At 52.8% G+C, this 12854-nt stretch overlaps 1 protein-coding gene across 3 annotated transcripts in view; it reads left to right on the plus strand.

Moving 5' to 3' along the window:
• Nucleotides 1-3726: 3726 nt before the first annotated feature.
• The window catches only part of PLEKHO2 (pleckstrin homology domain containing O2), a 48367-nt gene continuing 39239 nt past the window's right edge, over nt 3727-12854 (plus strand). For all 3 annotated transcript variants that reach the window (XM_073996044.1, XM_073996043.1, XM_005559790.5), the window contains exons 1-2: nt 3727-3871; nt 10342-10491. In XM_073996044.1, coding sequence (XP_073852145.1) covers nt 3860-3871; nt 10342-10491 — 162 coding nt within the window. In that variant the 5' untranslated portion in view covers nt 3727-3859. The remainder of the gene's footprint in view (nt 3872-10341; nt 10492-12854) is intronic.

The following is a 12854-nucleotide window of genomic DNA, read 5'->3' on the forward strand; positions in this document are numbered from 1 at the left end:
TATAGGCATAAGCCACCACGCCCAGCCACAACAGGTATTTTTTGAATGGATGAATCAATGAGTAAAGAAACCACGCCAAGTCCCGATCCCTCTCTTTTCTAGCTCTTGAATCTATCCTCCACATCTTCGTAACCACTGCTCTGGTTCAGTGGTTCAGCAAGTTGCATTACCTCCAACTTGGATTTCTGGAATAATCTCCTATTCAATGGACTACCCTGTCTTTCTTGCCCATATTGCAGTCATGAAAATGAGCTTGTAAGATGAAAATGAAATTGTGTCATACCTCACTTCAAGCTTCAGTAGCCCCCTGCTATTTGCAGGAGGTATTTCAATCCCGTAGGTCAGCAGTCAAGGCCTTTAGCACTCTGGCTTCTGCTGCCTCCTTGGCGGCATCTGACCGAATTCACCTTCCCCATTCTGCCCCCCACACATATGACCACATAAAGACTGCCTACAATTCACCTAACAAGTCAGGATATTCTACAAGTTCTCACTTTTGAGAGATGTTTTCTTGTCCTGAACTTTCCCTCTGCCCCCATTCAACTAACCCTGCTGGAATACAACTCAGCCCCTCCTCTGGGAGCCACTCTCACCATGCACCATGTACTTTTTCATCAAAGTCCTTATCAGGGCTGGGTACCATGTCTGAGGCCTGTAATCCCAGCACTTTGGGAGGCCAAGGTGGGAGGATTACTTGAATCTGGGAGGTTGAGACTGCACTGAGCCATGATTGCACCACTGCGCTCCAGCCTGAGTGACGGAGCAAGACCCGTATTATTATTTTTTTAAGTGCCCTTATCAGGACTTGTCTACCTTCCTACTGGTTTGGTTCATCAGCTCTCCAAGGCAGGACCCGGATCTTGCATGGTGTGGTCACACGATGCTGCCCAAAGGAGTCATTTAGTAGGGAGCATGGACTGTGGAGTCAAGCAGGGTTTGAATCTAGTCAAGTGGCCTTAACCGGGTCATCTAACTTCTTCAAGCCTCAGGTTCCTGATCTGTTCAATAAGGATAACAATTGTATCTATTTCATGGATACTTTGGTGAGGATTAAATGATATACAGGGAGAGTTTAGAATAGTGAGTAGATAACAGGGGGTCCTTACATTCTTTTGAGTGAATAATTGTAGGATGATGTCTTAGAAAGCACCCTCACTTAAGGGGCACTCAGTACACTGCAGAATGATTAAATGGTACACACGCAAAACAGACCCCCACACCCTAAAACCTTCAATGACTTCCCCATTGCCCTGAGGTTAAAATGTGGTCTCCTCCACACAACCTACAAGGCCCTCTCTGCACAAAGCTGTCTGCTTTTCCAGACTGGCCGCCCTACACACACATGCTGTGCTGTTCATGCCTCCATGCCATTGCTTACACCCTGTCCCCTCTCCCTAGAATGCCTGTCTTACCCCTTTGTCCTGGTTCTGGTGCCCCTCCTCTGTGCATTTACCCTCTCATTTAACACTTGGCATTCTCATCCGCTTACATGCCTTTCTCCCCAATAGAGGACAGGGATCCTGAGCTCTGCCATTATCTTCTAGCCACTATCATAGGGCCTGACAGACAATCAAATAAAATAAAATACGTGTGTTGAATGAATGCACACAGTATAGAGGCAAAACCAGAGGGCTAGCATGAGCTAGACGGGGAAACTGAGGCCAGAGTAGTTCTCAATGGCTCATTCCCCAAAATGACAGAACTATTTGGATGTCAAAACCAACCTGACCTCACCGCTCTCTCCCTACAAAGGGCTGCTTCTGCATAACAACATGAATTTCCCCAGGGTCTCCGCTCTGTTGCAGGTAGAGCATGAGTTTCCAGAAACAAGATCTTCCGAGTCCTGGGGCATTGGAGTACAATGCAGCACAGCTCTGCAGATTGAGGGAATAAAACCATATGGTGGCTGAAAGAGGTTGCTACATACACAGACTATCTCAGATCCTCAGCCTCAATTTTCCTTCTTCCTTCCTTCCTCTCTCTCTCTCTCTTTCCTTCTCTCCCTCCCTCCCCCCCTTTCTTTCTTTTCCCTCCCTCAGTCCCTCCCTCCCTTCCTTTCTTCCTTCTCTCTCTCTCTCTTTTTTTTTTTTTTTTTTTTGACGGAGTTTCGCTTTTGTTGCCCAGGCTGGAGTGCAATGGTGTGATCTCAGCTCACTGCAAACCCCGCCTTTCGGGTTCAAGCGATTCTCCTGCTTCAGCCTCCCTAGTAGCTGGGATTACAGGGATGCACCACCTCTCCGGCTAATTTTGTATTTTTAGTGGAGACAGGGTTTCTCCACATTGGTCAGGTTGGTCTCGAACTCCCGACCTCAGGTGATCCGCCCGCCTCGGCCTCCCAAAGTGCTGGGATTACAGGGGTGACCACCGCGCCCAGCTCTTTCCTTTCCTTCCCTCCCTCCTTCCTTCCTTTCTCTCTCCTTCCTTTTCTTTTTCTTTTTTTTCTTTCCTTTTTTCCTTCCTTCCTTCCCTCCCTCCTTCCTTCCTGTCTTTCTCCTTCCTTCCTCTTTTCTATTCTTTCTTTTTCTTGACCAGTGATAATATCAGCCTCAATTTTCTTCATTCCTTTAGATAAAGGAACCCAGGCCCAGGCATGAGGGAGAAGTGTACCTGCATCTCCTTCCCCCTTGTCCTGGGAGCCCCAGGCTGCCCTTTTCCATACAGGGCTGAAAGTGGCCTGGGAGCCTGAGGGCTGGCAGAAGGCCGTGAAAGGAGAGCTTGGTCGCTGGCACAGCCGCTGCTAAGGCAGCCTGAGCCGAAGGTGGTCACCGCTGATCTCACATGCACTTAATTTTCCCTTCCTTGGCATGGGACAGGATTGACCAGGAGAGCTAAGAGGGAGTATGTGTCTGTGGTGGGGAGCGGTGCTGCAGGCTGCGATGCAGCCAGTTACTTTCTCTCTCTGGGCCTCAGTTTCTCCAATGTAAAATGAGGGCTCATGGTATAACTAAAATCATTACTCTCTGCTGGTCCCCACACTTCCACTCTCCAGCAAGGCTGTCAGGGCTGCAAGATCACCGCGGGATCGGGGGGATGGTCGACCCTCAGATACGGGAAGGATTGAGCGATGCCCAAGGAGGGCAGGAAAACACTACGCTTGGAGACCCCTGAGAGCCAGGGGCGGGCCGCCCCGTAAAGGGACCCCGGAGTCCCTACTCTCAGCTCCAGCTCTTCCTGTAACACCACCCTCCGGACAGAGACCCAAGCTACAGGCCCGGCCCCGTTCAGAGGTTCCAGAGAGAAGACCAGGCCATCGCCCACAGCCTGGCGTCTGGGAGGAAAAAGGAGGAGCCTCTGTGTGCCCACATCTCTGGCCGCCCAGGGCAGCTCGGCTCGGTCTCGCAACCCCAGCCCACTGGTTCAGGAGACCTCAAGGGCTCCACCGCTAGCGCCCCCAGCGCTCACTCTGTGCGCCCCACCCCTGCCGGCGCGCCGCTCCCGCCACCCTCGCCTCCGTCTCTGGGCCGGAAGCCCCCTCCCCTGTCGCACCGCAGCCCCCTCCTAGTCCTTCTCCCTCCGCGGGTGCAGGAAAGCTTCTCCGCCCCGTCCCGCCCTCTTCCTCCAGTTCCAGCTCCGCCCGGCTCCTCAGTCCAGTCTCCAACCCACGCCCCGCCCCGCCCCCGCCCCACCCATTTCCCGCCCTGGGCCGGGCCCGCGACCCAGCCGCCCCCTCCCCGGCCCCGCCCCGGCCCCCGGAAGCTTCTCCCCGCCCCCCGGCCCCGCCCCCCCGAAGTTTCTTGGGCCCCCGGCAGCCGGCGGGACAGAACGCAGAGTCGCTTCCCGGCCGGGCGTGGACGCGGTGGCAGAGTCCGCGCGGCGCCGGGAGCGAGCGGCTGAGCGGTGGGATCTCGGCGGACTCGCCATGGAGGAGGAGGTGAGGGCGGGGCCCGGCAGGGCCTTGGGCTGGGGTCCTCGAGCCCCTCACGGGGATTAGCGGTCCTGGGCTCAGGCCCTCGTTCCTGCCCGCCCCACTCCCGCCAGTCTCACCTCAGAAAGAGCCTGGGCAAATGGGACAGGGGCGGGGAGCGGGATCCATATCGGGGACTTCGCAGTCTGCGTCCTCCTTCATTCTCTTTGACTTTCTTACCAGTTGTGGGGCGTCTTGGTTGTTACTGTTCCCATTGGATTGACCAGGAGACTGAGACTCCAGCGAGTTTGATGACTTGCTGAAAGTGGCCTGGGTGACTGGGCTCGAACCCCGATTACCGCTGACTCCCTGTACCGGCCAGGTCGGATCCTGACTCTGTGTGTGTGTGTGTGTGTGTGTGTGTGTGTGTGTGTGTGTGTGTGTGTGTATGTGTTGGGGGATTCCTGTCTCAAGGATGTGACCATGCCTTGGTGACAGGAGGACTGGAGAAGTTGCTTTTTTCTCCCTTGTATAAATCTGTATCTTCTTTTACCCCCACTGTCTTCCCGCCCCACATCCATCTGAGCAGCTGTAGGGAAGGAATCGGGAGTCAGGCCCACCTAGGGTCTGATCTTGGTCCCTGCCTTCCCCACCCGAGGGCTGGACCAGCTGTATCCCTGGATCCTCCTTCTAACCACTCAGAACACTCTTGGCCTGGCATCGGGTCTTGCCCCTGCCTCTGCCCTTTACTTGCAAACTCATTTTTCCCAGCAGCCCCATTATCCGAGGGTCCAGCACGCAGCAAGCACTTAATATGTGCCCGTGGAATGATTAAGTTAAAAGGAGGGGCCTGTTGGGTCTAGAGGAAGGTGAATTTGTTTCTTATCCCCTGAGGGGGTCCCAGCTTCAGGCCCTCCCAGCCCAAGGGAAGGGGCATATCTTTGCCTCCTTGGATGGGAAGGAAAGATGAAGCTCTCTGCCTTGGGGGAACCCTGGCCAGCTGGGAAGCACAGAGTGGACCAGGCTGCCGGTGTCCCTTCAGTGCCCACTTCCCACTTTGCCGGGGCCATGGATAGGAGCAGCTAGTGGTCCTCCATCAGGGCTCCCTCTAGGCCAGGCCCTGCCTTTCTGTGGGGTGGTAGATAAGTCACTTCCCCTCTCGGCCTTCATTTCCTCTTCTACAAAATATAGTGCCTGTCCTCCTCCTACTCCTGGCCTGACAGTGGCCCCTTCTCTCAGTAGGTGAAGGTAGGGGGCAAAGTCAGGCCTCTCTGATTTGCTGCGGTTTCTTTCGTGCTGTTGGGTGGGGCTGCCATCTGCCCTCCCCAGGCCCCTGTTGCAAGGACTGGGCTCTCTGGCCAGGGCCCCTCCCCTGCTCCCAGAGGATGTGGGTCAGGATTACTCCATCTCCTGATCTGCTCTGGCCCCTAATTAAGGGAAGTTCTCCGGACACCTCCTGGGCTCAGCTCAGCTCTGTACTCCCCTTGGTCCTGAATCTCTCACATTGCCACTTTCTTTTCTTTTTTTATCTTTTTTTTTTTTTGAGATGGAGTTTCGCTCTTGTTGCCCAGGCTGGAGTGCAGTGGCGAGATATTGGCTCACTGCAACCTCCACCTCCGTGGTTCAAGTGATTCTCCTGCCTCAGCCTCCTGAGTAGCTGGGATTACAGGCATGCACCACCACGCCTGGCTAATTTTGTATTTTTAGTCGACACGAGGTTTCTCCATGTTGGTCAGGCTGGTCTCGAACTTCTGACCTCAGGTGATACATCTGCCTTGGCCTCCCAAAGTGCTGGGGTTACAGGCATAAGCCATTGCGTCCAGCCTATATTGCCACTTTCTGACTCCCAGATGCTCAAAGCTACCTAAATATCTGGGCCGTCTAAGGTCTTGTCCGCTTTACCCAAGCCCCTGCAAGCCTCACCCCCATAGCAGGGGCTTCCTATCCCTACTCCCCTTTGGCATCCCTAACTCTGCTTTCCTCCCACTTCTCCCAGTAGTTTCCGCTTGTTGCACTAGGCCTCAGTGCCCATCTTTGTTTCTCTAAAACACCTCTTAGGTCATAGCCACATGCTCTGCCCCATGATCCCAGGCCATCTTCATCATCTCACTTTCACATGGCTACTTTCAGCCCTCCTGCTAGCTTTCAGCTTCCTCCCTGTGCCCAGCCACCCTGGGCTAAGGTCCCTCAGTCTCAGTGACCTCCTCTATGCAATGGGCTGGTAGCTCTTGTCAGGCTGAGGCTTGGGGAGGAGGTGCTGGTCTGGGCACTGGACATCTGCCCACCTGTATGCTCCTGGCCTCGGTTCCTCATTTGTAAAAGGAAAAGGGTGGGTGATTGAGCAATGTGATGATGTATATGCAAAAGCTGGGAAAACTGCGAGTATCAGTGGGGGTATTATTGCTGCCATTGGAGTAAGGGTAGAAATCATGGACCTAGGCTTTCTCTTCTCTGCTCTGGGGCTCTGTCCTCTGCCAGCAGTCATGCCTTTCCATGGCTTCTAGGCTGTCCACTTGCACTCACCATCTAGAGACAAGCAGGGCAGTGTCCTGTCCCAGTACTGTTTCTGTCCCACGGAGTAATCTCTTGCCCTTTCTGGGCTGTACTTTCTCTTTCTATAGAAAAGGGGTTGAGAGGTCAGGGGCTTTGATAACCTTTCGTGCCTGGCCTTCTCTGGACCAAGGCGTGTGTCTGTTCCCCTCCTCAGAGCCCTCCCCAAACCCTACCTTCTGCAGCGGTCTCCCAAATGAACCCCAAACCCTTACCTCATCAGAGAGCTAGGAACGTCCCTCTGGGTAAGTGCTATGTCTCTGCCAATAGGCTGGAGCCTCTCAAGCAGGAGATTACCCACTCCCCACCAGAAAGGGGACTTATCTTATGCGGGGTCTCTGTTACCCACCTCAGACTGGAAGTTGCCCTGGGGCAGAGCCTGTGCTTCCTCTCTCTGAATGCCCCGGCAAGGGACTGTGACACGGTGGATTCTTAGTAGAGTTGGGTCAGAACATCGCTGGGTTTAGTCAAAGAGCAAAGGTTGTCATAAACTTCCTGGGATGTGAGGTGCCAATCAGGTTTCTTCTAGTCTCTGTCTCTCATAACCGGTGTTATGGTTCCATCTGTCCCCTTCTGTGTACAGAGTTGAGGTGACCTGGCTTTGTTTTTTTTTTTTTTTTTTTAATGAGTGATCCAAAGGAGGCAGGCTGGTGCCTAGGGGTGCCTAGGAGCTGCTCACGGTGGGCAGGAAAGGGCCTGGGTGAGGAGGGATGGGAGGGGAGAGGGCAAAACAGGAAGAACAGTGGTCAGCTGCTCAGTGAGGAGAGGAGGCCGAGAAACTGGGCTGAGCAGGACAAAACCTCCCCTGTGAACCCTGCCAAGGGGAGGGGCCCCTTATTAAAACTTACTGGGGCATAGCCAGGCCCCCTGGAGGGAGGGGTTCTGAGGGGGCAGGGAAGGGGGCTGGGTGGAGGCAAGTAGGACTCTGGCCTCCAGCCAGGCCTCCCCTGGGTGGCTGTTTCTGTAGCTGGGCTGTGGGTCATACCATCTGCAGCCCGTCAGTTGTCCCCTCCTCCATCCCAAAGTGCTGTTTCACCTAGTCCTTCCCTGGTCCCATTCATCCTTTAAGGACCTGGACTTGCTTCTGTAGGTAATCCTGTCACGGTATTCTCTGGGCTACACCAGCCCAGAAGTGACAGTGATCTAGGCACAGGTTCCAGCTGTGGCCCTAGGGAGCTTCCAGAGGGTAGAAAGTTTTCAGGAGAGGTCATGAGTGGAGAGAGTTTAGAAAGGGGTGTGAGATCCCATAGGGTGGTGGGTGGGTCCCCTGAAAGCAAGAGGCTTGGAGCTCAGAGATGGGTGACTGGGCAACAGCTTCACACTCCACAGACCTCACTGCCTTGTTTAAGAGAAACCAAGAGTCTGCCCATCATGTGGAAGGCCTGGGAGGGGCTGGTGGTGCTGTGCTTGCTGTTGCTGTTGCAGTCAGAGGGTTGTCAGTGTGAAATGTGGGGGTGGGGTTTCCCATTTCCCTGTTCTTCCCTTCTAGCCCTGGGCCTGTGACAGCCTGTAGGGCTTGCTGAAGGTGTTAGGGCCCTGGGGGTGTCAGTGGTGATGTGGGGAATGGGAGTCGAGTGCATGATAGAATGGGAGAGCCTTCTCCTTGTCAAAGGGTGCTGAAATCCTTCTTCTCCTGGACAGGGTGGAAGCCAGCGTCCTGCTTCCTTGGTCTTATATCCGGGAAGACCTTTTTTTTTTTTTTTTTTTTTTTTTTGAGACAGGGTCTCATCCTGTTACCCATACAGGAGTCCAGTGGTGCAATCTCGGCTCACGACAACCTGTGTCTTCCTGGCTCAAGCGATTCTCCTGCCTCAGCCTCCTGAGTAGCTGGGATTACAGGCATGCGCCATCACCACCCGGCTATTTTTTGTATTTTTAGTAGGGATGGGGTTTCAGTCAGGCTGATCTCAAACTCCTGACCTCAAATGATCTGCCCATCTCGACCCAAAGTGCTGGGATTACAAGCATGAGCCACCATACCTGGCCCCGGGAAGACCATTTGGACCACCTCACTTCCCCATTTCTCTTGCCATCTACAAGTTAGGGAGACCCCAAGGGGGGACCCCACATTCCTGGAGCTCCTGGAGATCTGAGGCCAGCAGCTATAGACCAGAAAGGGCTTGTCCTGACTTGGGAACTGGGCCGAGGGAGAGGGTCCCTGAGTGCCAGAGGGGATGGCAGTGACAATGGTAACAATAACGACAGCTGCCATTTACTAGGTTTAGGGCATCCTGGGAACTGCTCTATATGCTTTGCCTTTATTCAGCAACAGACGTTTATTGAGCACTTACTATGTGCCAGTCACTGTCTAGGTAATGAGGGTACAGGAGTGAACAAAACAAAAATCCTGCCCTCATGGAGTTGGATTCCTTACAACTTCTGCTGTTAGTAGCTGCATTTCACGGATGAAGAAACTGAGGCTCAGAGAGGCTAAGTGGTTTGCCTCAGTCTGCATGACTGCAGCTTCTAAGCCCAGATTCCCCACTACTAGAATGTGCAATTCAAAAGGGGGCGGGGGCCCACAGTGAGAACAAGGCTGGGGCTCCCCTGCCATGACAGAGACCAGGGAAGCCAGGTCTGCCCAGCTCCTGACAGTGCACCACGCTTACATCTGTTTGGGCTTGTTCTTCCAAAGGCAGCTGTGGCCACAGGATATCCCTGGGGAGAGGCACACCTCTTTTAACTGGGGCCCCTTTTTTGAATTTTATGTAAATGATAATGTAGTCAAAATTAGTCAGTGCTAATTTCCTTCTAGCAGGCTCTAGATTCTGACACATTCTTGATCCCCTCTCCTTCACCCCCCGCTTCACACTCAAGACTCTGGATACCTATCAGTGAAGCAAAGTGGTTAGCAAAGGGGGTGTATTTTTATTTTCATTTCACAGGTACCTCTTGAGCACCCATTATGTGTAAAAGAACAGGGCTGGGTGCTGGGGACCTAGAAGTGGATCTGACCCCAACCTCATCTGGTAGGCATGTACCTGGCACCCAGCCACCCAAGCAGGCAATTGGTGAGGCACAAGATGTCACTGGCTCCAAGGCTCCAGAGTGTCTACCCAAGTCCAGGAGAAGGGCTTGAATTTAACTCCTGTGCCAGCCTGTGGTCAAAGGCAGAGTACTTGGAACCCTCACTAGATGTGGTGGCCACCCTAAGGTCCTTGCCTGGAGTGGGCAGGAGGGGAGAGGAGCCTCCTGCTTTGGGTGGGAAGCGGGAGGGACTGCAGAGTGGGTTCTCTAGAAGCATAGCGGTAGAGAGGCAGATTTCCACTCAGCCTGCCTGTCTTTCCAATCATTGTTCTGGGTGGCCTTCCTGGGCCACCCCAACCTGAACTGGGTCCCCCCACTGTCCTCTCACTGCCCCTTGTGTATTTCCGGTATAGCATTTCACACAGGTTAATGGGTATGCCTGGGTATTTATTTGTTCAACTCCTATTTTCCCGCACTGTGAGCTCTGAGGACAGAGACTGCCTTTTATTCTCCTATGATGTTGTAAGCACTCAGTACCTATGTTGACTGAATGAACATATGAAGGCAGAATGGTGGAGTGGGAAAAACATGGGGTCAGAGAGACCTGCTTAGAATTCTGGCTCTGTCCTCTAGCCGTGGTTTGCACCTCTGTTGAGTCATCTCTCCGTTCTGAGCTTTAGTTTGCTATAACGTGTGGATAATGAGGCTACCATCTTGGAGGGGAGTTGTAAGAGTTAAATGACACTATGTGTATCAAATGTTATACAGTGGCTCAGAGTAAAGTGGCTGCTGCTATTATTGCTGTTATTAGCTCTGATCCTGGGTTAGGAATATCTGCCTTGGGGGTTGCGGGAAAGCTCACATAGGATGATGTCATTAGGTACTTAGCATAGGGATACATCCCTTGTGCGACCTGTGAACCTGTGACCTGTGACCCCATGGTAGCAGCCCTCATGGTATGTCCTGGTGCTGTGTTACAGGGTGTGAAGGAAGCGGGTGAGAAGCCTCGAGGAGCACAGACGGTGGACAAGGCTGGCTGGATCAAGAAGAGCAGTGGGGGCCTCCTGGGTTTCTGGAAAGACCGATATCTGCTCCTCTGCCAGGCCCAGCTGCTGGTCTATGAGAATGAGGTGAGGACCTGCTTGGCCCTGAGGTTGAGGGTTCTGGGACAGGGGCAAAGTGAGGGCAATCAAGTTAGTAAGAGGACCCTGGGTTTGGGGCCAGGAGACCTGCTCCACTTTTGCCATGCTGTGCAACCTTGGGCAAGTACCTAATCCTCTCTGCGTCTCTGTATATGGGGACAATACATCTGGGGGCAATTCTAGGGTTTCTAGATAAGATGAGACTTCTTTTTTTTTTTTTTTTCGGAGATGGAGTCTTGCTCTGTCACCAGGCTGGAGTGCAGTGGCGGGATCTCGGTTCACCGCAACCTCTGCCTCCTGGTTCAAGTGATTCCCCTGTCTCAGCCTCCCGAGTAGCTGGGACTACAGGCATGCACGCCACCATGCCCAGCTATTTTTTTTTTTCGAGACAGGGTCTCGCTCTGTAGCCCAGGCTAGAGTGTAGTGGCGCGATCTCGGCTCACTGCAACCTCCGTCTCCTGGGTCCTGGTTCAAGCAAGTCTCCTGCCTCAGCCTCCGGAGTAACTGGGATTATAGGCACCCACCACCATGCTCAGCTAATTTTTGGTATTTTAGTAGAGATGGGGTTTCACCGTGTTGGCCAGGAGGATCTCAATCTCCTGACCTCGTGATCCACCCACCTCAGCCTCCCAAAGCGTTGGGATTACAGGTGTGAGCCACCACGCCTGGCCCTCTTATTTTTTATTATTATTTTTTTTTTGAGATGGAGTTTCGCTCTTGTTGCCCAGGCTGGAGTGCAATGGCACTGTCTCAGCTCACTGCTGCTGCTGCCTCCCAGGTTCAAGCAATTCTCCTGCCTCAGCCTCCCAAGTAGCTGGGATCAATGCGTCAGCCACCACACCCGGCTAATTTTGTATTTTTAGTAGAGACAGGGTTTCACCCTGTTGGCCAGGCTGGTCTGGAGCTCCTGACCTCAGGTGATCCGCCTGCCTCTGCCTCCCAAAATGCTGGGATTACAGGCATGAGCCACCGGGCCCGACCGAGAGTTCTTATGAACTGTATGTGCATCTAGTGTGCAAGTCTTTTCCTGTCCCTGATCAAGGTTCCGCATGAGTGAATGTTGTAGAAAACTGAAGCCTGCTCCATTCAGCAGTAGTAGTAGAAATAATAATTAGCAGGCTGGGCGTGGTGGCTTACACCTATAATCTCAGCACTTTGGGAGGCCGAGGCAGGCGGATCACCTGAGGTCGTGAGTTCGAGACCAGCCTGACCAACATGGAGAAACCCCATCTCTACTAAAAATACAAAATTAGCTGGGTGTGGTGGCACATGTCCGTAATGCCAGCTACTCGGGAGGCTGGGGCAGGAGAATCACTTGAACCTGGGAGGTGGAGGTTGCAGTGAGCTGAGATCATGCCATTGCACTCCAGCCTGGGCAACAAGAGCAAAACTCCATCTCAAAAAAACAAAAAAGAAATAATAAGTAGCACTTGTACTTGTTTGGAGATACGTTCTTACATATCTCCCTGTGACAAATCTCAATAGTCCCATGAGAGTGGTCATCATATTATATTTTACAGAAGAGGATACTGAGGCTCAGGGTGACAAGATGACTGTTCAGCATCTCCCAGTGAATGGAAGAGTTAGGTCTAGAAGCAAATCCAGCATGCTTTCTACCAAGAGACACCAGCGAGTAAACCCCAGAACTTATTTTTGCAAGAAAATCTCTAAAATATGTTAAATGTTCTCTGCTTTCTTCAAGAGAAGATGCTGGCCTAAATAAAATCTTTCCCTGGAGGCTCAGTGTCATCACCTGTCAGACCCACCTGCAGAGTGGGTTCTCTAGATGCATAGGGGTAGAGAGGCACATTGCCTCTCTGTTTTGAACTGGCAGGAGGCTGTACTTCTCAGCTTTTCTTTCTCCTTTAACATCAAGTTGCTGGTTTCAAATTCTGCTGTCCTTGTGCCTCTAATAGCCCTCACTTCTTCCCACTTCAGATGCTTGTTCCCCTTCTGATTTCAGCAGGCTTGGGATTTGGACAACCAAGGATGCTAAGCTTGCGTGTTAAATAAGAGTCAATTAAGATGTAGGTGAAGACTTGAGGAAGAAAAGTGGTTTTTCCTTGTAGATGCTGTTTGTGTGCTGTGGTTGAGGCTATCGGAGAGCCCATCCACTGAAAACAGGGTAGCACAATATGCCTTTGACAGATGAAATACCTGGGGAGGAATTGGCCTGGGGGCAGAAGAAGGGGGAGCCTGCCTCTTCCTCATTGGCCTCTCCCAGCCTGCCTCAGGCTATCTTGGCAAATTCACAATTGTCCCAGGACAAGAAAGGTTAGGCAACCTGGAGAAGCACCTTGTCTGAACTGCCTGAGTTGCTGGCTCATGGAGTTAGGGTGTCAGAGAAGAGG

The sequence above is a fragment of the Macaca fascicularis genome, chromosome 7 (assembly GCF_037993035.2).
Source record: "Macaca fascicularis isolate 582-1 chromosome 7, T2T-MFA8v1.1".
Classification (NCBI taxonomy): Eukaryota; Metazoa; Chordata; class Mammalia; order Primates; family Cercopithecidae; genus Macaca; species Macaca fascicularis.